The sequence below is a fragment of the Acinonyx jubatus genome, chromosome D3 (genome assembly GCF_027475565.1).
Source record: "Acinonyx jubatus isolate Ajub_Pintada_27869175 chromosome D3, VMU_Ajub_asm_v1.0, whole genome shotgun sequence".
Lineage (NCBI taxonomy): Eukaryota > Metazoa > Chordata > Mammalia > Carnivora > Felidae > Acinonyx > Acinonyx jubatus.
The window spans coordinates 61,027,116-61,052,563 of NC_069392.1; the positions used below are offsets into that span (position 1 = coordinate 61,027,116).

The following is a 25,448-nucleotide window of genomic DNA, read 5'->3' on the forward strand; positions in this document are numbered from 1 at the left end:
AAGCTTCAGAACTTGCTATGCTGTGACTTCTTGCTTTAGTGTTACCTCATGTTCCCCAGAGACGAAAGAAAAACTATTAAAACCAGTAATTACTTTTCTTACATGGAAAATACATCGTGTTTGTAGCATTGTTGAAAGAACTGTTCCCTCTTTGAAGGAAGCTCTTTCTTTTTCTTGGCACTTTTGGCTAATGTGTTTCATTCTTTCTGTATAGAAGTTCGTCATGCTGTTTGAGATTTCAAAACCTTTTCAAAGCCTGCTGCTGTGGAGGAAGAACATGTTTTAAAAAATGATGTCTTAGGTTTGATGAAATTGGAAGCTTGGGTACTTGGAAGCACTTTTCAGTGGGAAGAGCACTGTGGTATGAGTCAGAGACTTGGCCATCCCACTGACTCACAGAAAATTTGAGCCCGTAAAATCAGAAGTTTAGAATGGATGATTTCTATGTAGGTCCTGTGTAGCAGCTATTCATACTCTGTTATTCTAAGAATACTGAAATAGCAAATGATCAGGATTATTTATCTAACTGGATTTTACAGTTATCACTTTAGTAGAGAATAAACATGTGATCATCTATTTGCAGTTGTGAATGAGCTGTGTTCATGTCATTCCTTCTGTGATCTGTATGCCAAAAGTATTATTCCGACCTGCCTAATAGGAATGATATGGCTGTGCTCTTAGATTTTATTTTTGTTGTTGTTGTTTGATTCGTACCTGTTTCTTTAGTTACACCTTTTTCAGGCTGGCTTCCTGAGTCTGTGTCTCTTGTCTCACACCAGAGACAGTATACTTTGTTATTTGTTATACCTGAACTTAAAATTATACTTCCGTATTTCTTTTGTTCTGAAAATTGTGCCACAGTAGCTCTTTTCCCCCTTATTCTCCTGCCCCTCTCATTTTTCTGGTTCCACATTAAAAAGTTTGTTCTTTTAGATTGGCATTCTCTTCCACAGAACACTTTGAAGTTGTCTTTGGTACAGTACATTTTTAAGAACTGGAAAAGAATGTGTATGATTGTGTTTCCATTTGTATACAGTAAGAACAGATTTTAGATATAATACTCAAATTTCTCACACTACCATTTTAAGAAAATAAATAAGTATTCCAGTAGAAGAGACTTAAATGGTTAGAACTGAATGGTTTATTTCTTGTACTTTGATTTTCCAGCCAGTGAATTTACCATGATTGTTTCTAATTGTTGAGAAGGCAGTTGGACTCAGAGTAGATAGGTGCACATAAATCTTAATAATAGCAAAGCATAGTTACCATGCATTATACCCATGAGCCAAAATAAATAACACAGAGACAATTTTCAAAATGCAGTGTAAGAAAGTCTATTCAGTTATAGAAGTGCTTCAGTCTTGGCTGCCTGGGGATAATGGGACAAGAGGACTGTGAAATGAAGATGAACTACTTAAATGACTTGTGAAAAGATGGTGTTCGATAATTATTAAGCAAAGAACCTCAAACTCCAGCTGGACTAAATATTTTTATTCTCACTTATTGCTTGCTTAACTATGAAGTTTGTATTATAACTGCGATATGAATAACTGAAGTTTAAAAGCCTGATTTTTAGGTTGAATATTTTTAAAAGTCAAACCCTTTCAGAGGGAGTTTAGTGGAATTAACGTCTCTAATGATTTTACATCATTTTGTGAACATGCCTAGTTTTCCTTTGAGGAAACGCTTGTGAGAAAAGGAAACAAATTGGAAGTCTTCAGTTTGGTTCTTATTTTTTAAAAGTTGGATTTCTTAGACTTAGCAGGGAATAGGGAGAAATGAATTCATTAAAATATACTCCTCTCCCATCCATTTCTTCCTAATTATCTTTTCTACCCCAGCTGTACATTTTCCTATTTAATATTTACAAGTATAGTATCTTTCTGTTTGAATTGATTTGTGAAAATAATCAAAGGCCAGACTTCTGGAGCATTTATTCTACTTTCATTGTCCATGACCCAGCCTTTTAATGATTGTGGGCCTTACTTGAGCAAATTTGCCCATTGTTCCCATCTGCTGCGTTTTTCAGCTTGTCATATTGTAAGAGTTTTATGACTAGGATGCATATCCACCTGGGGTTTTGGATGTGACTACCAAGCTTCAGTGTTTGATTTATATTTGAATCCATGTCTTTAGACATGAAAGGTTAGTGCAAAAGCATGCCTCTCCACTGTCTCCTTTTCATTTTAGCAGCTCTGCTTGATGCCTTTGGAATGTGCTTTAGTTTCTGTCAATTTGATTAAGAGGAGGCAAAGAGAAAGTAACCCACTAGATGAAAAATGCTTTGTGGTCTGTGTGACACAGATAGGTTGGGGAAAGTTGAGTGTATAGGTGAGCATTGTGACAGTGAAGTTGTGGTAAAGTGAGGTGATGTTTCAGGCTGACCCTAACATTGTCTGCATGGAGTCATTCTGGGTCCAGGGTCCAGACTTCAGGTCTATAGCAGTAGGATCTGGATATTTTTAGTTCATTCAGGAGCAGTTAGTATCTTGAGAATAGGCTCATGCCAATCAATTTAAAGAGTTATAATCTAGAGTTGTACTGTCTAAAATAATAGCCATAATTCACAACTAGCAATTTAAGTTAATAAAAATTAAATAAGATTAAAAATTCAGTTGCTCTGTTACCATAATCACATATCTAAGTGTTCAATTGCCACATGGGGCCAGCAGCTATTGAACAGTGCAGATATGGAATATTTCCATTATTGCCAAATGGTCTGTTGGATAACACTGGTCTAGAGTGCCAATTTACTAATTTGTAATGGGCTGGTAACCATATTATTATCTTTCTGGTAACCATGTAACTTGTATCTGCTACCCAGGACACCATTTTTTTTTTCCTTTTTTTTTTTTTAACGTTTATTTATTTTTGAGACAGAGAGAGACAGAGCATGAATGGGGGAGGGTCAGAGAGAGGGAGACACAGAATCCGAAACAGGGTCCAGGCTCTGAGCTGTCAGTACAGAGCCCGACGTGGGGCTTGAACTCACGGACCGCGAGATCATGACCTGAGCCGAAGTCGGACGCTTAACCGACCCAGCCACCCAGGCGCCCCATGGACACCATTTTTTAAGGTACCTTGGAAATTAAATTAGTCTTCAGGAGATTGTTGATTTCTTAGTGAGCCATAAAGGAGCTAAGCCTGAAGGAGCTAGAAAGTTCTGTAAGTCATTTCAGTTTGGGGAAATCTTAAAAGGACTTTCTCTCTCGACATTAACTTTTTAGTTGCAGCATTACTTGAATATGCTGTCTGCACTGCGTCTTTTGAGTAAACGTTGACAAATGATCATGGTTACAAAATAATCCTTTAAAATTGAGACCAAGGTGACAAATTTTCTGCTGACATAATTTCGTGAAGTGGGATTGAGGCTATTTATTTTAGATTATTGTATAGTACTCTTTGACCTGCTGAAACATTTGCCCTTGAAAGAAAATAGTTTACATTGAATGCATTACATTGCATGGGTACTAGTCTAGAGGCTTTAATTAGAGGAGCTCACTGAGATTTTTATTTCAAGTATATGGAAAAGTCCTCTTTTTTAAAAATGTTTTTATAAAACTAAATTTATTCAATGTAAGGGACTTTATTCTAAGATTGTGTTCTTTCTGTGCTTTTGAGTATTAAAATGACCCTCATTTGACAGTAGCATTTAAAAAATGACTATGCTTGGCAAAATAAGATTTGGGAACATCTATAACTGTAAAAAAATTCAGTTGACATGCTATATTATATTGGTTTCAGGTGTACAACATGGTGATTTGGCATTTATATACTTTGTGAAATGCTCACCACGATAAGTGTCGTTACCATCTGTCACTATATAGTTATTATAGCATTATCTGTCTCTATCTCCATCACCATCACCTCCTGTACTGAAGGCACACTGCTGTATGTTGGAGACAAAAAAAAAAGTTATTGGGTTGATGGATGCTGTCATTATTCATAGTGCCATTATGAGTAATAATAACTAATAATGATAATCAGCTTGCATGTATAAAATGTTTAATGTCTATAAAGCCCTTTAGCATAGATTGAGAACTAAAATGGAGAAGTGGTAAAAATCATGGCTTTGGAGACTGTTTTTCATTCAGATTTCAGTTGTCTTTTGTTTAGTTGTGATCTTAGATTAACTACTTAACTTTGTCTAAGCCATGAAATCCTCATCTGCACAATAGAAATAATACTTACACCTACTTTCTTCAGTTATTGTGAAGACTAAATCTAAATGAGATAAAATAATTAAGGATTTTGCATATTGCCAGGCATCACTGAGCATTAATAAATATTAGCTGTTGTTATTACTTTATCTTATGTGCCTTCATTTGATTCTGAGTGTAATGATTAGACACTGTACATATTAGAAAATGTACCAGACATTGTTTTTAAACTAATGAAGAGATGGAGGCTTAGAGAAGTTAAGTGATTTGCTTTAAGGTGTCGTGTTAATAAGTTGAATCTGGACCTAAAATCAGGTCTTTAAATTCTTCATGTAAATGTGTTTCCAAAGGTAATTATCTTGCTTTCTTAAGATTTAAAACTTGTGAAGGATTTTTTTTTTGTATGGAGAATACGTTTTTCTTATCAGGAAGATTAGAATTGAAAATAGAAGAGACAGAGGGAGTAAGAAACTGTATATATCTGGAGGTACTCACTCAGGTATGGCATAAAAAAAGATGGTGCCCAGGAACTTAGTAAACAGTGACTTGCCTGTGGTCAGTACCTATGGCAAATGTGTGCCATGAAGGAACTAGAGTTATAAATGAGACTTGTGACTTCAGTTGTTACCAATGCATAAGTTAAAGGTAGTAAGTAACAGTCACTCTTAAGATTTCTTTCACCCATAGACCTCAAACAGCTAAGGCTTAAGAGGAAAGGAAACACGATAGTGAAGAGGATAAGTGTTGTTCAAAGAAACAATATGATAGGAACTTCAGGGTGCAGATGCATGTGAGAATCCTTTGCTAAAGATAAAAGAAGGAAACAGATACTGATAAACTTGTGAAAACATTTCAGAGCTGTGGAGAGGAAGGTGCTGATAGTTTCTTTGTGTGATCACAAAAAAATGATACAGCTAGAAAGTTATTAGTGGTAATGAAGTCTCATTTGTGCAGCCCAGGCTTTTGTCAAAGTATTGCTTGATCACTGGGTAATTTTTTAGAAGATTAAGGAAAAAAGTTGTGGCTTCTCTAGCATTAAGTTATTATCAATATGAAGGAACCAGTTGGTGAAAGGGGAATAATAGGAAGTTTGGAAGAAACTAAGGATGTCTCATTATACCTTGAGATTGCAGTTATAGCCAAGGAATGGGATATTGATCAAGAGTGGGGTTAAGAAAACAATTTCAACTAGAATGGAGAAGGACAAGACATTCTGGTGATTTGAGAATCTAAAAAGGAAGACAGCCCCAGAGAATCAGTGATTCTCAAGTGGTGATTTGGGCTGGGCATAAGAAGGATTTATGACAGGAATTGTTTTGAAGAAAAAGTCCCTAAAGATAATAATATTTATATTTAAGATATATTTTAATAAATATATAAATAAAAATATATTTAAATAAATATATATTTAAAATATATTTTAAATATAAATATTGTTTTGTTTTGAAGGCACTTAAAGCACTTTTGAAGTAGGTCTATGTGAGACAACCTAATTGAATTAGTTGAGTTTTATCTTCTTCATCAAAATGTTCTTTAGCCTAAGGGAGTTAACCAAGTAAGTTAAGTGGTAATTGAACCCTAAGAGTGGTGAGAAGAGGTAGTAGAAGGCACTCACAGACTGTAGATTAATTCAGTTTTCCCAGCTCTGCCAGGTTAAATGCCTGGGTTTTAAAATTACGTATGTGTACAGTTATGTTTTTAATTTTTATTTTAAAACAATTCAAATAAAAATAATACTGTAATGGACATCCATGCATTCATTGTTAAGATTGAACATTCAACATTTGCCTTGTATCACAGTGTTTTAAAAAAGGAGGAAAAAAACCACAGATACTTGTTAAAACTTCCCTCGTTTTTTTTGTTTGCAATTTGCTTTTTTAAGCTTAATGCTGTTTTTGAAATTTATCCATGTCAATATATGTAGCTTGAGTTCTTTCATTTAAACTCCTGTGTAGTATTGCATTGGATGAATAAATCAGTTTATTTGTTCTCCCAACAATTTCAGCTTTTTGTATTATTAATAGGGCTAAAGTGAATGTCACTTATTGCCCACAAGTGATTTCTTTACTATAGAAATCTAGGAGTGAACTTGTTGGATTTCAAAGATTAACATCCATACATTTTCTGTTCCATTTATTTCTAAATTTCAGGTAGTTTTTGTTGCTATTGTATATATTTTCTAAGGAGTGTATTTTTAGATTCGTAAAAAGGAATCTGGACTAACATTGAGTCCTGTTTATTGACCTTATGTTCAGCAACAATTCTGAACTCATTGTTTCTAATAGTTTGTCTGATAATTCTTTTGACTTTTCTATGTGATAATCATCTTAAAAAGTTTTAATTTCTTACATTTATGTTTTTCTTGTATGACTAGTACATGAAGCTCTGGTATAGTGCCTAACAGAAACAGTAGTAGAGGCATCTTTGTGTTCCTCCCGACTTTAGTGAAAATGCTTCTTACATTTAACCATTTGATAAGATGTTGGTTACCACTTCCTCGTATATTTTTTAAAAATCAGGTTAAGAAGGTCCTCTTTTACATTACCAAAGCTCTATGCGATGGATGAGTGTTGAAACTTACCAAAAAATTTTTGGGATCCTTTTACCAAATGTTTTTTTCAAAGCAGTTAGTGTAGAAGGCCTGAGGGCTGCTATTTTTATGAGGTCCTGCCTGCAATGTTGGCCCTTGGCTGATGTTTGAGAACTTGGCTTCTGAAACATTACCTAGCTGGTATAGATGTATAACTGTGCCTAGGCTGTCTGTACATTGTGATTGATGGTGAACACCTGCTTTCTTCCTAGGAGTCTAGAACTTTGGTAGGTGATAGCAGAGAATGCCTGTGTGACTAGCCCTCTATAAAAACTTCTAATCTCAGTCTCAGTGGGCTTTCTTAGGCTGCATTTTCCTTGCTAGAGAAAGAAGCATACCCAAGTATGTTTCTTTTTGGGCAGGGGAACGAAGGTATAGGAAGCCTGTGTATGGACTTTTCCAGACTCTGACTTTTCTGTTTCCCTTACTGAACCATCTAGCTGTATATTCTTACTGTGTTGCTATAATAAATCTTAGCTGTGATTACAACTGCCTCTGAGTCCTGTGAATTTGTCTACTGATTTTGGGGACCCTTGATAACACTCAATAATGTAATGGATTACACTAATAGGTATTCTATGTTAAACTGTTCTTGCATTCTTAGAATAAATCCTGTTTCATCATGATACGGTTTTTTTAAATTCCTTGACTCATTTTGCTAATTTTATGCTGAAGTTTTGCATCTATATTTATAAGTAAGAATTGCCTATAACTTTCCTTTCTTTGACTTTATTGCTCTAATTTTACTATCATGGTCATACTGATCTTAGCATGTTTTGTGGATCCAGATTATGAAACCACTTGAGTTTGAAAAAGGGGAATAAAGGGTGAAGAATCACTCTACCTAATATTAAGGCATACGTATGTTTGTGATAAATAATGTATTATTCTTTTTTTGTGGGATTTCTTGATTTATGTTTAATGTTTTTGTATTGTTATATTTTGAAATAGTTGTTTTATTTTCAATAACATACTACCTGAATTTCAGACAGATGTATTCCAGTTTGCTATGATTATTGATTTTAGCTTTCATTGGATTGTAATTGTAGATTGGAAACTCATCTCTTACGAGACTTACCTTTCTAAGTTGTTATACCTATTTTACTGTTACTTCATATGTTTTAGCTGTTTGTTGTGGGAGGATTTTCAGTTTTTCTTAGTCTTCACATTATTGAAATTGGAACTCAAACCCAATGTTACTTGCTTATCTGCTGTTACCGTTAGATGAATGTAGAGAACAGAATAGCTATTTTGGAAAACTGAGATTGGCAAATGTTTGGGGTTTTAGAAATATGATTTAAGAAAGGAGTTTGTGATAGGCTGGACATCATTTCTTGTTACAGATTTGAGGACACATTATCAAATTGATGATTTAAATGTGTACTTGCATAATGGTATTCTCTGGTTAGATTTTAGAGACACGAGAAACATGGAATTATCCATGGAGATGGTTTGAAAAATGAAGGCATTGCCTTTTATTTTATGCTTTTAAAATTAATAGAACTATCAAAACTGATGGAAGATTTAAATAGTAATGAGATACATTATAACTAGGTAGGAAGACTGGCAGTCAAAACCCCTGATTTATAGCTCTCACAGTTCATTGCATAACCAGCTATTTCTGCATTTGTAGATGTTTTTCATTGATAAAAAGTGGTCAGTTGGACTCTATTCTCTCTGTTTTTATAGAAATCATAAAAATGCCCTTATTATTGTGATTGTTATCATCATCACAATGAAAAGCAAACAATTGAAACTTGACCACATAGTAATGAATACAGTAGAAGTATTGTCATGCTCTCAAAAAAAATGAGAACCCCATTTATGTATTTTGTCTATAATAATGTACTTTAGGGGCGCCCGGGTGGCTCAGTCGGTGAAGCATCTGACTTTGGCTCAGGTCATGATCCCAGGGTTCGCAGTTCCAGCCCCGCTTCTGGCTCTGTGCTGACAGCTCAGAGCCAGGGGCTTGCTTCAGATTCTGTGGGGGAGGGGCAGGGAAATCTCTGTCTCTGTCTCTTTCAAAAATAAATAAACATTAAAAAAATTATAATAATGTACTTTAGTGACAAGAAACCAGCAAAGCCAAAAAACTCCTATTTTTAAATGTTTACGTTTTGGGGGAAGGAAAACAGTGGTCAGAAGTGTTAATGGAAAAATTTCTTACTTTAAAAATGAAAAAACAGAATCCTGCTATAAAATTTCAGTTAGGCAGAAGCATCTCACTTTGGCTTATTTCCTTCCTTAGATCTTTTGTAAATGACAGTAATAAACAACAGAATTATGATGACAGCTGCTGAAATTACTCAAGGCTATGAAACATTTTCAGTGGCACCACTGACATCATCAAAAATACCTCTTAAGCACAGGTTTTTATATAAATAATACGTGTAACTTTTATAAACATACCTTATATGATTTGATTCTGTGTTGCTGTTCTTTTTTGTCATAAAAGGAAGATTTGGGAATCTCTTCTAAATTTGGTAGATGGTATATATGGTAGAATCTAATGCTATATGGTAGAATCTTCTTTATCAATCACTTTGGTTTGCTTACTGTTGTCTGAGACTGTCAAAGCTTTTAGATTTGTCTTGAAAGCAAGGGTAGCAAGTAGACTAAATTAGTTTTTGTCAGTGTAAGATTGAGCCCTAAAAGAATATTGATTGATGTTCTATAAATCTGTTGTCTGTCTTGACAGCGATAGTTTCTGCCAGAAAAATAGGAAGTAACATGCTTTTAAGAGTAGATTAATCTCTGAGAAATTTAACCAAATGAAACTTTTATGATGCAAAAGCTACTCTTCGTAAATAAGATTTACATGTAAAATTTCAAAGTAAAAATTCAAGATTTGTAGCTAAGATATCGTTAATCAGGAAGATAGAAGAAACTTCTGCTTCCTAAGAAAAAATACATAAGTGTGTGTGCTGAGTCTCTAACACACATACACAGCTGCTTTTTTAATCTCAGTAGTTCACATGAATTCATATATACAACTGTATTTGGTCTTGAATTATAAATTACTATGGTTTGTATTTGATTTGATACAGGTAGGATGCATCATCTTATGTTTATGGAAGAATTGTACGTTTTAACAATAGAAATTTATGAGCCATGGTGCATCATGTGAATGCATTAGCTGGCCTATAATGGTATTCTGTTCAATGAATATTTATTAATTTAGCTCAGTTCCAATCTAGGCTCAGGGAATTGTTAGAGTTGAAAGAGTTATATTTTGGCCTTTACGTTGAGGGAATTTAGAGGAAGAAGATACAAGATAGTTGAATTAAACACCATTTATATAATCATGCAGGAGAAAAATAGTCTTGTGTCTGGTAGTAGCAAGCACTTTTATTGGTCAATATTCTCATAACTGTTTCAAGACAGTTCACATAGGTTCACGTAGATTCACATAGGTTCTGTGAATCTGAAAGTTTTCTGTGTAGTGACGGAGCAGAGTAGGTTTTTTCATTTGTTTAATATTCCAGTGGCAGGGGAAAAAACACAACTTCACCATTTTTTCCCCCTTATATCCCCTAGAGAGCATATGTGTATCTGGCCCAGGCATCATCTATCATATACCTCCTGTTTTTTGGGGGGTGGGAAATTCATTTATTTCTAAGAGTCCTTGTAAAGTTTCTTGACATGAGTAAGGTTTGATACATAAAACCTATAAATTTCTCTATATAGGGGTTTTTAGTAAACTACATATTGAAAAATAGTAGTTTTTAATTTATACAGTTCTTTACTTGGACCTAGTTGAAAGGCTTTTGGAAGAAATAATTTGAGAGAGAACAATTATGTTAATGCCTGGTTTCTATTTTAGGTGATCAAATTAAATTATTCTGCTAGGTCTTTAAAAAAATTTTTTTTAATGTTTATTTTTTGAGAGAGAGAGAGATACAGAGCACAAGTAGGGGAGGGGCAGAGAGAGAGGAAGACACAGAATCTGAAGCAGGCTCCACGCTCTGAGCTGTCAGCACAGAGTCTGATGCAGGGCTCGAACTCATGAACCGTGAGATCATGACCTGAGCTGAAGTCAGACGCTTACCAACTGAGCCACCCAGGCACCCCTGTGATTTTTATTAAATTGGGATCATATTGTCTGTGTGTTTAATTGAGTCCCATTCTTGCACTTAATGTGTGTTTTAAAAATTGTTCCAGGTCATTTAAGAGACTTCTACCACATGATTTTTTTTTTTTTTAAGTTTATTTATTTTGAGAAGGAGAGCCTGAGCAGGGGAGGGGCAGAGAGAGAGGGAGAGAGAGAATACCAAGCAGGCTCCACACTGTCAGCACAGAGTCCAGTATGGGGCTTGAATTCAACGAACTGTGAGATCATTACCTGTGCTGACAATTAAGAGTCAGAGGTTCAATCGACTTAGCCACCCAGGTGCCCTTCTACAACATGATTTAAAAAAAAATTTTTTTTAAGTTATATATTTATTTTGAGAGAGAGAGAGAGAGTGCATGCAGGAGGGGCAGAGAGAGAGAGGGAGAGAGAGAATCCCAAGCAGGCTCCACACTGTCCACGCAAATCCTGATGTGGGGCCTGAATTCAAGAACCACAAGATCATTATCTGAGTGAAAACAAGAATCGGATGCTTAACCGATTGGACTACTCAGGCACCCACCCCTCTAGTGAAGTTTGGGGTGATGGTGGGGTTCGTGGGGTCCAGAGCCAATGACCCAGAAAATTCTTGAAGATGTCTTTGGTGAAAAAAGGTGATTTTATTAAACCATGGGGATAGCACCCATTGGCAGGAAGAGCTACACTGTAAGTGTGGCGGGGGGAGGGCGGGTTTGTGGGGGTGGTGGTGACCATTTTATGGTGTTGGGGGAGAGGGGGTTTCCAAAGAGACTTTGACATGCTAAAGACTTACTGGAGGCCTAACTGTGGTCAAGCTAAGGTTGTTTTTCCCTCTAGCAAAGCATTAACATTGAGACAGTAGGGAGTTCCTGGACTTTAGGCTATGATGGATGGGATTGCCTTTTTCTGGTAAACTGATGGAGACTCTTATGAGTTTAACCATTTGTTTTTTGTCCTTTCCCATTTTTGGGTAGCCATGAATGTCCAAGAAATATCATACTGTCCCACCTGGGAGGGAAGGTGCTGTTAGCCTGCACCTTGCCCTCAGCTTGCCCCATGCTCCCTCATCACCTCTACAACATGATTTTTAAAGCCTACAGGAATTTGCATGCTGTGGATGGATATGCCATAATGAATTTCAGCAGTCCTCTATGGTTGAATATTCAAAATGTTTGTGAATCTGTGCTGTTCTAAAGCCATTATCCACTTTAAATTTTCTGTTGGCTTGAAAATAAAAAAGGAGGATTTTTCTGAGTCATATTTAGATTGCTAATTTGATTTGCTCATATACTATATTTCCATGTCATCAGACATAGTCATAAGGTATATGTGGGTGCTTAAAATCAGGATTAAAGTTTGGTGTACATCTTTGAATTCTTTTATTTTATCAGTTATATTCTGTCTTAGGTGTTCATCTTGTTTTCCAGCTACATACTAAACTCTTTATGCAATCATGTCATCTCTAATGTTGCAGGATTTTTTACCTCAGCACCCAGGTTGTATTGTCTCGCCACTTCAAAGAATGAAGAGATGGACACACACTAAAATTAGCTGCATGCAAAAGTTTATTAAAGTATGAGATCAGAAAGGAGGAATAGTATGAACCTCTCTTTACGGAGAGGGGGCATCTGAAAATGAATGCCTGAGACTATAGGCAAGGGACTTTGTATTTGTTCCAAATACTCGGAGCCCAGGAGGAGACCAGCTACAAGCACTCGGGAATCAGAAAACACTGTTTATTTCGCACCTGTGCTGGCCAGTGGGGTCACTTCCAAGGGCTGAGCCTCCATTTTGGGTTTTACTAATCTTTTATACATATGTGCTTCCAGGTTGGGTGGGACTAGTATAGTCAAGCTTCTGGTTCCTGGCTGCTCGCTGATGCAAGAGGCAAGCAAGATTGCAGAAGCCAGAAGCATGCAAGGGGAGTATCTGGCCTCAGACATCTTGCTGGCTCTTCTTACTTGCTTTTACCAGCTTTCCTTCTCATGTTTTATAAGGTTTTTTTGGCCTCTTTCCTTTCCCCTTGTTCCTTCTCAGACTCTATCCTTATTGGCTTGGTAACTCTAAATGCCTAGTCATTCCTTTTTAATTGGGTTTTTGTTGTATGAGGGGTGGTCTGTGGCCATACTGTTCCTTGTGGGTCATTTATGGTCTACTTATTTTTAGTCAGGTCTTTTGTCATAGAGAAGCCTGAGGTGGGGGGGAAGAGGGGGGCAAAGGGGAGGGGTAAGTGGTGTCTGTCACATTCTCAGGAGGAACTTTATGTCTGAGGGATTTTGCTCTAGATCCAAAGCTCCCAGCATTGTTTTAAAACATGCGTTTTTCCCCCACCCAGGGACCTCAGGTCCTAACCTTTCCCTCTCTGCCTATTTTATCCTATCTTTGCCTATCATATTAATAAATAAAAGTAATCCCCTTTCATGGCACTTGTGAACTTAAGCCATGTATCTGATATTGTTTGATAAATACATGTTGATTGATGTCTTTTGTAAAGATAAAGTAGGTGTATGAATATGGAAGAAATTCGCCAAGGAATATTTGTAAAGCAGAAATCCTTTCTCTCCATTTTCCTTGTGAGTGAGTCTCTTCCTCCTCTTCCTCACAGATTCCTGGGCAGACTTGAAATAAACATTGCTTTTTAGTCCTTATTCTTTCCTTTCCCTCCTTAGGCTTTAAGTGTAGTATCTACTATAAGGAAAAATCTAGATATTGATGAACCTCAAGAAAGCAGATTCCCAGTAAGCGTCTTATGTATATATAGATCTTTCTACCCTCCACCTTAAAGATAACTTGATTTATTTAATTAAATGTTCATTGAGGACTACCTTCCTCCTGTTTCTTTAATGCCTGAGCATATCAAGCTTATTTTAATGCTAACAGCCATTTCCTCTGCCCTGGAGGTTTCATTCTTTTTGTTTGGCTGATTCCTTTATGTTTCAAGTGCCTGCTTAAATGTTAGGTGCTTGAGAAGCCTTCTTAAGACTACCTATTATTTTGTGTCACAGCACCCTGTTCAGTACTTTTACATCAGTGTGTCAATTTGTTGATACACATATAGACATTTACCATATGATTGACTCACCCCTTCCTACCCTTAAGTTCTATGAGGGCAGGAACTTGCTTCTGTTGTTCAATATTCTGTGCTTCCCTCCAGAGCAGAGGACCTAATGGAAGTTTGTAACTTAAAATAGCAATCAAGTACTATATATTTATGTTGAGAGTATATAAATGTTATGCCCAGAATTCATGATCCCCAAAAACCACCAGGGAGCCATGTCCCATGCAAAAGCAAAAGAGCCTAATTCGAGCTAGCTCGAGCTCGAGCTCAATCCCCTACCTGCACCAACGCAGTGGTGAGATACCGGGGAGAGAGAGAGCGAGAGTTTCAAAAGCACAAAGGTTTTATTGGGGTCTAGGGGCAGTTGGTGAGGTAATGGCTGTGGCCTCAGCAGATTGGCTGGGGAAGGGTCGGAGTCCTGTAACGCAGGTCGCTGGGGCGTGTTTTGATCTGGAAGTTTGAACGGGTGAGTGGGAGGTTACTCAAGGAGAGGAGGCGTGGTCAAGGTGAAGGACACAGAACAAGATGGAGTCGGCAGGCGTAGGCCCGCCCTTTCAATAAATACTACGGAAAAGTGACCCAATGGCATGAATCATTCTTCTCTTCAGTTTCCTTTTGAGTGTTACCCCTTTCTCTGATACCGTGTTTCCCATCCACTCCCCACAAGTCTGAAGCAGAATTCTGAAGTATACAAACATTTGTTTTCCATCTATCACCCTTTTACATTAGAAGGCTTTTCAACAGATATATTCATTGAGTAAGTGCTAGGTTCTATCAACCCTCATAGTTTTAGCACTCAGGAAGCTTATAGTCTAATAGAGCAGATAGAAATATATCTAGTAAAACAGATAAGGAGAGATGAACGGTGAGTTGTGATCACAAAGTCGGTATTCCCAGGGATGACTGTCAGATTTGGCATTTGTTTTCCCAACTGTTCTTAGTTCATATGCAGGGCACCAAATTGGCCTACTTTTAGTTCTGTTCTTAGTACTTGTATTGAACACCTACTAATCTGAGACCTTGTTTCTGCCTTCTCATTACATCTGATAATACATGGTTGGTTAGTCCTCCAGGCAGTTTCTTGGGCATGTTGTTATTTGCTTCTTACAGATTTTTTTTTTTTTTTTAAATAGACTTTAAAATCCATTGCTGTAATTTTGGAGAAGTTAGAGCTAGTAATTTTGCTATTACTTCTATGACAGTGGGTTTCTCTCTGAATTCTCTGTGTTTTCTAAGTTTCTCTGTAGAAACCTGTGTTCCTTAAAAAGTGAAAATGACACTTTCATTGATTTGTTGACCTATCTCCTTCCTAGGATGGGCACCCTAGTGAGGATTATTTCTTTACAAGCAATTTGAAACAGACTGTACTGGTTTTATCCTGCTATTTAACAGAATGCAGATTTGCTCCTTTGAAAGATCTAGGTCACTGACATTTGAGACCCAAAATGAAATATAAGTTTAAGTTCATTTTTTTAAAAGTTTATTTATTTTGTGTGTGTGTGTGTGAGAGAGAGAGAGAGAGAGAGAGAGAGAGAGAGAGAGAGAGAGAGAATGAGAATTCCAAGTAGGCTTTGCGCTGTCAGTGCATAGCCTGATGCAGGGCACATTGCGGGGTCGATGTGGAGCTCAATGTGGAGCTCAGACTTAGGAACCGTGAGATCATGACCTGAGACAAAGTCAAGAGCTGGATGCTTAATGGACTGTGCCACCCAGATGCTCCTGTTAAAGTTCATTTTTGTTTTTTAGTTACTGTGAAAGTTCCTAGACTGGAGACAACCAGCAGCTTTGGACTGGTGAAAATCATCCAAGTTTGTCTCTATTGTTATCAGCACCTATAAGAAATGAAATGACGTAGATTATGGTCTAATTATGATAGTTGCTTATATTGTGCATAGTGCTTTACAATTTTATAAAATTTTATAAAACTTGTAGTAAAATTTTTTCCTCTAATATTTAATCATTTCATCCATGTTGAGTCTTCAAAGTAAAATGTCTTTATAAAAGTTTGAAGAACAAAAGGGGTGACCGGAGTATAGTGTGTAAGTTGTAGGAGATCATTTTGGAGAGGAAAACAGGACTTAGGAATTGTGATAACTAATTCTAGACTTTGTCTATTGCTTGAAATCTAGGTAAGAGTTGACTGCCTTCTGCAGAGTCTCTCCCACTGCTCTTTTGCAATTGAGCAATCAACTATATTGTACGCGTGGGCTTTCCAATAAGTGCTGTGCTAACTAGTCTCTAAAAAACACCCTCAGTGATGCCTCCTGATACTTCTACCCTTCTGTTCCACATTGGGATCTGCATTAGTGCTGTGACTCATTTTAACTGATACAGTCCTGTGAAGTGATGCTATGTCTCTTCCAGGCCTAAACCTTAAGACAGTTTGATAAAGCTTCTGTTTTTCACTTTTGGGACAGGGAGCTATATGTGAGAAGTCTGGGTATCCTATTGTACTGACTATATTGAAAGACTACCTGGAGAGGGAAAAGCACTGAGAGTAGATGCAGAAAGAGAGAGGCCCACCCATCCTGGTTTCCCAGTTGAATGCACTTTTTCCCACAAATGTATTAAACATGTGAGTGAAGTAAGCTATCATGAACATTCTAGCTCCAGCCACCAATATGACAGTAGACTGTTGAGACACTGGTAGGCCAATAGAAAAAAAAAATCTAGGTGTCTCACAAGAAGATGGCTTCTTGAGTTTTTGAAGTATCAGAAATAAAAAACTGAATATTGTTTTAAGGCACTCAGTGCCTTAAACTGAGTGCTTTGTTACGTAGTAATAGGTAAATAGTGCAGAGGCTAGTAGACATTTTAAATGGTAACTTTCTAATTCTGCAGAAATTATAAAACTATTCAAACAGAATTAGTTTTATAGAATATAGAATTTCTTGCAATTTCAGAGTCTGATGCAGGAGACAAACTGGTAAGCAGTCATAGTATAAGTGGTATCTCTCTTTTGGCAGTCACTGTTGCATTCAATGGAAACAGTGATTTTTCCATGTCAGGGTACATAGTATTCCATAGTGTACATGTATCATAATTTACTTAATAGTTTAAGATGGACATTTACATTTCTTTATGTCTAAATTTTCTGTATTGCAAATAAAGATGCAAAAATGTGAATTTAGGATAATTAAACTTGTCCTCGTGCTTTACCAAGTTTATGGTACTACCATCTTAACCATTGACATTCTTTGTTATAAGTTTGAGAATGGTCACATTTACTATTCAAATGGGGACATTTGGAATATGCCATATAGGAAGTAATATGTATTAGTAGACATGAATTCTGGAACTAATGAAAATGACCCCAGAAAATTTATGATTTGTCTGATGATTTAGTAAGGGAAAGAAGGAGCCCCACCACATTCTCCCACATCTAAACTTAGCCTGCTATTGCTAATTCTTTCCTCAAAGGAAACTAGTGGAGAATCAACCACAATAACATAAATATGAAATTAGTATTTAATAAGTTACAAAAATTAGTTGAACTTAAATGTCTTACTAAGAGTGCATATTAGAGTGGGTAGCAAAACCTGGTGGAAGGAACATGGACTTCAGGATCATATAGACCTGGGCTTTAACTCCTCATTCTGCCGCTCTACTGTAGTAGTTGATAATTATCTGCAAATCGGGGTCAGAACTATTTATTTTATAGTGTGGTTAGGTTATAAAAAGAGCCAAAAATTTGGTGTGTGAATAAATGTTATTTTCCTCTTCCTTCTTGCTATATATGTCTAGGAATATAAACTCTAATTACTGGTTTTTACCGTTACTTTGTTCATAAAAGCAAAGCATGTAATATGACCCTTTATATTTTCATTAATTTTAAAAACCAGTTTGGAACATGCTGCAAAGTGTGTGCGAATATAATTCTTTATAGACTACAGGAAATAATATTAACTGTTGTATTTTGCATCCATTATCTCTGAATTTTGGGAGTAGGAATAGAAGTTAATACTTTCATCTTGTAGATATGGGTTCAAACATTACAGATTGGTAGCTATGCTTGTGAGCATGGCATAATGTATAGAACTGTTGAATCACTATGTTGTACACTTGAAACTAATGTAACATTGTTTATCAAGTATACTTCATGGAAAAAATGACGAGTTAGAGGGCCGCCTCAGTGGCTCATTGGTTGGCTTAGTCGATTGAGGGTCCAACTCTTGATTTCCACCCAGGGTTTTGGAATCAAGCTCCATGTCAGGCTCTGCGCTGAGCATGGAACCTGCCTAAGATTCTTGCTCACTCTTCCTGTTTCTCTCTCTCCCTACACCTCTCCTCTCCTGCTCATGCATACACGCACTCTCTTTCTCTCAAAAAAAAAAAAGACAGTTGGAAAATGGAGTGCTAGGATTATAACCCAGGTTCTCTGGCTCCTAGTCTAGTACTCTTTAGGTCATATTGCCCAGTGTTCTTTTGGTTCTCTTGTAACTAATTCTTAGTCTCTTTCCATGATGGTATCATATTTGTTTAATCTTCAACTAGAGCCAATGAAATGCTTAGTCCCTGCTTTGTATGAGGAACTGTGCTAAGCACTTATGTTGCCTTATCCATTTTAATTTAGAGATAACCTCAGGTGAAAAGGAATTTGAAAGCTAATCTGATATTTTTATATTACGATAATCCTCAAACTTTTTGTATGAAGTTACTTTTTTTCACTCCTGAAACAGTATGACCATGTAGTCATGATAAGAATCCCTTAATTGAAGAAGATAAAGAATATTGATGGTGAAAAGTTTTTAGTTCCTTGAGACATAATAATTGATGGAAGTGTTTGGCTTCCTTGTAGGCATACCACCATAACATACATAATGGGAAAGAAAATGACTGGTAGAGTACCATGTAAGGCTTTGCCACCCAGTTTTGCTTTATGCTATGAATTTGTTCAGAATGAAAGAGGGGTTTTGATACATGAATGATGCTGTGTTTAAATTACACTTTATAAGACAAAATCTTGTTCCATTTTGAGGATCTTGGAAATTGTCTTGAATACTCTGTGTATTTGAAGTGTCAGTGTATTATTTAATTTCTGAAACCAAGGGTAGATTGGTATGTATATAAGACCTTCAGAGGACTGTACCAACTGCATCTGTAGAAATTATTTTTTCTTTTAAAAAATGTTTTAAAAATGTTAATTTTAATTTTTTAAATGTTCATTTTTGACAGAAAGAGAGAGCTTGAGTGGGGAAGGGGCAGAGAGAAAGAGGGAGACAGAATCCCAAGCAGGTTCCAGGCTCTGAGCTATCAGCACAGAGCTCACTGCGGGGCTTGAACTCATAAACGGCAATATCGTGACCTGAGCCGAAGTCGGATGCTTAACTGACAGAGCCACCCAGGTGCCCCAAATGTTTGTTTATTTTGGAGTTAGAGACAGCAGAGCAAAAGCCTGGGAGGAGCAGAGAGAGAGGGAGACATGGAATCTGCAGCAGGCTCCAGGCTCTGAGCTGTGAGCACAGAGCCTGACGTGGGGCTTGAACCCATGAACAGTAAGATCATGACCCGAATATAGTTGGATGCTTAACCGACTGAGCCACCCAGGTTTCCCTGGAAATTATTTTCTTACTGCTAATTCTTTTTTATTATTAATTCTTTTATCACTTCCTTTCAAAATTAAAACACACATGCATACCTATGCACTGAAATCTTGGAGTATTAAATTATAGGCCTCAGAGAAATACCTTACTGTGTGTAAATGATTTTTTATAGTTTTTTTAGATTGAGAGGAAGGAAATAGACAAGGTAGTTTATTTCTCATTTGAGAAACTATTCTTAAAAAAAATTTTTTTTAACGTTTATTTATTATTGAGAGACAGACACAGAGCATGAGCAGGGGAGGGGTAGAGAGAGGGGGAGATGCAGAATCTGAAGCAGGCTCCAGTCTCTGAGCTGTCAGCACAGAGCCTGATGTGGGGCTCGAACCCACAAACTGGGAGATCATGACCTGAGCCGAAGTGTGTTGTCTAACCAACTGAGTCACCCAGGCGCCCCGAGAAACTTTTCTTATTATAAACCTGTCTCTTTGTAATGAAAATATAAGAAATGTAGAACATGGAGATACTTTTAGGAAAGGCTTCATTATTTTTTAACATGTTTAGATTGGCAAATTATGGACCTTTAAATAAAATGTTTGAAAATTGTTTTTCTCTAAAAATCGTAGATGATTAGTCTCTAGCCAAGTCCATCTGTTATCCTGATAGTTGTATACGGTTTCTGTTATGTATAGGAACGTGTCAAATGTGAAGGTGACATTACTATCCATTTTTTAAAAGATTTTTTAAATATTTTATTTTTGTAGAGAAATATTAGGTTCATCGTGATATTAATAGGAAGATACAGAGTTCCCATATACCCTCTGCCCCCATATCTGTGTAGCCTCCCCCATTATCAGCATCCTCTACCAGAGTGGTACATTTGTTTTAATTGATGAATCTGTATTGACACATCATAATCACCCAAAGTTCATAGATTTCCACAGGGTTCACTTCTGGTGTTGTATATTCAGTGGACTTGGACAAACGTATAATGACCTTTATCCATCATTATAGTATTGTACAGAGTAGCCTCACTGCCCTAGAAGTTCTCTGTTCCACCTATTGATTCCTCTTCCTTTGCAAACCTGAAGCAACCAGTTATCTTTCTATTGTCTCCATAGTTTTACCTTGTTCAGATGTCATATAGTTGGAATCATATAGTATGCACGCTGTGTAGTTTTTTTCAGGTTGGCTTTCTCATTTAGTAATGTGCACTTCAGGTTCCTCCACATCTTTTTATGGCTTGATAGCTCTTTTCTTGTTAGTACTGAGTAATTTTACATTGTCTGAATGTACCACGTTTATTTATTTATCTATGAAGGACGTTTTAGTTCTTCTAAATATTAGCAATTATGAATTAAGCTGCTATAAACATCCATATGCAGACTTTTGTGTGGACATAGTTTCAACTCCTTTGGGTGAATACCAAGGAGTACATTTCCTGGATTTTATGGTAAGAGTATGTATTTTTTTATTTTTTTAAGTTTATTTATTTGGAGAGAGAGAGAGAGAGAGAGAGGGAGCAGGGGTGAGGCAGAGAGAGAGGGAAAGAGAGAATCCCAAACAAGCTTCATGCTATCAGTGCAGCGCCCAATGCAGGGCTTGAACTCATAAACCATGAGATCATCACCTGCGCCAAAATCAAGAGCCAAACCCTTAACTGAGCCACCCAAGTGCTCCAGATTATGTTTAATTTGTAAGAAACTGCCACACTGTCTTCTAAAGTGGCTGTACTATTTTACATTCCCCGTGTAGCGACCAATTTCCAGCAGTGAATGAGACTTCCTGTTCCATTTCTGCATTTTCTTCCTGTTCTATTTCTTCCTGTTCTTTATCTGCATCTGGTGTGGTAGGGTTTTACAGATTTTGGCCATTCTAATAGGTGTTTAGTGGTATCTTGTTTTTTTTTTTTTGTTTTTCTTTCTTTCTTTCTTTTTTTTTTTTAAAGAGAACGAGCACCAACAATCTCAAGCAGGCTCCACGCCCAGCACAGAGCCTGGTTCGGTGGCTCATTTTCATGACTTTGAGATCATGACGTGAGCTGAAATCAAGAGTCAGACACTCAACGGACTAAACCACCTAGGTGCCCCAAGTGGTATCTTGTTTTAACTTGCATTTCCTTGATGACATATTGATCATTTGCCATCTATGTGTTTTCTTTGATGAGTTGTCTGTTAAGGTTCTTTGGCACATTTTTCTTAATTAAGTTGCTTATTTTCTTACTGAATTTTAGGAATTCTTTGTATATTTTTCATAACAGTCCTTTATCAGGTCTTTTGCAAATATTTTCTCCTAATCTGTGGCTTAGTTTCTCATTTTCTTAACAGTGTCTTTCACAGAGCAGAAGTTTTTCTAATTTTAATGAAGCCCAGCTTGTCAGTGATCTCTTTCATGGATTGTGCCTTTGTATTGCATTTAAAAAAAATCACCTCCATACCCAAGTTCATCTAGTTTTCTCCTATATTATCTCCTAGGAATTTTATAATTTTGCATTTCGCATTTAGGTGTATAATCTATTCTAATTTAATTTTTGTGTGTAAGTTCTGTGTCTAGATGCATTTTTTTGCATGTACATGTCCATTTGTTCCATCACCATTTGTTGAGAAGACTGTCTTTGCTCCATTATGTTGTCCCTCTTCCTTTGCCAAAGATCATATGTCTGTCTTTATGGAGTCTAGTTCTGGGTTCTGAGTTTTGCTTACATGATTTATTCATCTATTCTTTTGCCAAAACCAAACTGTCTTGATTACTGTAGCTTTATATTAATCTTCAAGTTGGGTAGTGTCAGTCCTTCAATTTTGTTCTTCTTCAGTATTATGTTGGCTATTCTTGGTCTTTTGCCACTCCATATAAACTTTAGAATCAGTTGACATCTACAAAATGTCTTGCTGTAATTTTGACTGGGATTATATTGATTCTATAGATCAAGTTGGGAGATACTGACATCTTTACAGTATTGAACCTTCCTATCCATGAGCAGAGTATCTCTCCATTTATTTAGTTCTTGGATTTTGTTCCACAGATTTTTGTAAGTTTCTTCATGTGGATCATGTTTTGTTCGATTTATACCAGTCTCATTTTTGGGGTGCTGATGTAAATGATAGTGTGTTTTTAATTTCAAATTTGACTTATTATTGGTATGTAGGAAAGGGATTGGCTTTCATATATTAACCTTGAATCATGCAACTTTACTATATAATTGCTTATTAGTTCCTGGAGTTTTTTGATCTTTCTTTATTTTCTACATAGATAATCATGTCATGTGCAGATAAAGGCAGTTTCATTTCTTTCTTTGAAATTCTTATGCCATTTATTTCCTTTTTAATGTCTTATTGCACTTTTTCCCACTATTATGTTGATGATCATTACCATTTTTATTCTCCTTTCTGTGAAATCTATGTTAAAATTTTCTTCATTGTATTTGTTCTGCAGCTCACCAAAGCTCATCGACAAGGACACATGGTGAAAGTAGACTGGCTGGACAGATTGACATTTAGAGAAATAGAAATGATAAATGAGGTGGGTTGTATCCCTCGTTTTTTGCATTTTGTTTTCTTACAAAATATTTTTTCCATATTTCTAACTCAAACTTTGTTTTTTTTTAACTTTATCTTATTATGAGAGAGCATGTGCATGTGTGCATGAATGGGGGAGGGGCAGAGAGAGAGGAAGATAGAATCCTAAGCATGCTCTGTGCTGCCAGCATGGAGTTCGACTTGGGGCTTGATCCCAGGAACCATGAGATGGTGACCTCAGCTTTAGTGACTGAGCCACCAGGCAGCCCTCTAAGTCAAACTTTTTGAGAAGCATTGTTTATTGACAGATAACTTACAAATGTGAGAGCATTGAGGATAACCTGTAGTTGTGAGTTCTATGGTAATAATTGGGAAATTTGAGATACCTGTTTTTCTTTAATTTTAATGTTCTCTCAAACCATGAAGTAGGTATAAGTTATCCTTAGTGTACTGAGTATTATACAAGTGAAGCCTGTGTTAAACTTGATGCCTCTTTTGGGTGTTCTCTTTCTCCATTTGGCAGCATATATTTATGTTCAATTCAGTATTGGATTCTTTCAACCCAGTGCTACCTGTTTATTTCAGTAATCTTAAGTCATTGTTAGTAATTCTCCCCAGTTAAGATACAGTGTGTATTATGTACTATGTACAGCACTCTGCACCCTTTGTAAAGTTACATGGTTCAAAGTAATTTGTTTGTTTTTTAATCTTGTTTACTGGCCCAAAATATGTTTAATTAAAAGATGGCTTCCGTGAAACTCCGAAAGTTAGAACAAAATTTTCTTTTCTTTTTTATATATTTGCACTGACCTACTACATGTTTGGCCTAACATTCTGTGTCTGGGTAATAGAGAGAACAATTATTTTAATCACATTAGGAGAGAGGAATTTCAATTTTTGTGATATGCCTAATTTACTGTGATTACCACAGGGCATAACTGACTTATTTTATATTCTGTGAATGTTTTTTTAGCAGGTTGAAAGAGAGAAATTTTGAATTTACAATGAACACTTATAAAAGTTAAATTCTACTATTGTTTATTTAAAAAAATGAGTGTTTTGTTTAACAATACTTACATTCAGTATGAATAAACTGGGCATCTTTTCTAAATTTATTCATAATACATTTTCATATTGAAACAGAAAGAAGAATTTATTTTTTGAATTTTTATAATAGTTACATTCCTAAAATAGTTAAATCAAAGTGTTTTCATTTTTCTGTTCTTCAACTTAGATACCCTTGAGTGTGTGTAGAAGAAGCTGTGTCACAGCTTACTTTGTCCAGCCTTACTCACCTTCCCTTCTTTAAAAGATAGGAGAGCATTGCCATTACCATAATTAGACTATTATATGCTTCATAAAGCTGAACAATTTAAGTGACTTCTTTAGACCTTTATGATTTTATACATACAGATTTAATACCATTTTTAAAACTGGGTTAAGACTTATCACCCTTTTAGACTTTATTTTCACTTTATTATTGTCCTAGTGTTTGCTTTTTTCCTTAAGAGGACACATTTATACATGCAATATTTTTTTATGTTGGAGAAAAGTAACTATTTCCCAGTATATTTAAAGTATATTGATAAAAATGTATAAATGATTGCCAGTTATCTTAAGACCATTTGTGAATTGTGAATAACTTGTAAAGGTTGTATCTGGGAAGCTCAAATAGCTTCTGTTTTTAATTATATACTTTACTTAATTTACATACTTAGACATATGGTTTAAGGATAAACAGTTATTTGCTTAAATTAGAAGTCCAAAACATCTTTATTTCTGAAATAAAATAGTTTTCGTGAAAATGTATATAAAATACCTTCCAAGATTTTATATAATATAATCCAACTAGAATAAACCAGAAATGTCATTGACTTTGAGGAGGGAGTTATAGGAGAATAGTAGACACTACTTTATAAAACAATGGTGCTATATAAAATAAAATAGCAGTACTGTATAAAACAGTGTGTTTATAATAATGCAATAAAAATTTACTACATTTTAAGTTGTACTTGATAGGTCATGTATTACTGAATTGGAAATAATGATGTATTACTGATCCTTTAAAGGAATGTTGAAGATCATTATTTTTCATAAAAATCTTTTTTTTTTTTTAGAGTGAAAAACGAAGTTCTAATTTCATGTACTTGATGGTTGAGTTTCGATGTGTCAAGTGTGATGATAAGGAATATGGTATTGTTTATTATGAAAAGGTATTTGTCTTGGAACTGTTTATAGTCTCTGAAGTAGAGGGGAGGGGAAACATTAAAAAAAATTACTGTTGTACCTGCTGAGATGAATTATTTGGTTGCAGGATAGCAGCAGACAGCTGTCAGCCGCAGCTGTTTGTGTATACACAAATCAGATCATATAGCTACAACAAGATTACAAAAACCGATCATTCATGTAATGGAGTTCTGGGTTCCAGAATTCAATAAATATGCAACAGATTAAAAACTTTTTGATTAATTGTTTTGTAAATTGACAAGTAGGACATT

General features: G+C 35.9%; 1 protein-coding gene across 1 annotated transcript in view; it reads left to right on the plus strand.

Moving 5' to 3' along the window:
* PIK3C3 (phosphatidylinositol 3-kinase catalytic subunit type 3) overlaps nucleotides 1-25,448 on the plus strand; it is a 142,123-nt gene that overhangs the window by 19,468 nt on the left and 97,207 nt on the right. The window contains exons 5-6 of the mRNA XM_027068875.2: nucleotides 22,868-22,954; nucleotides 25,068-25,163. Of these exons, the coding sequence (XP_026924676.1) occupies nucleotides 22,868-22,954; nucleotides 25,068-25,163 (183 nt within the window). The remainder of the gene's footprint in view (nucleotides 1-22,867; nucleotides 22,955-25,067; nucleotides 25,164-25,448) is intronic.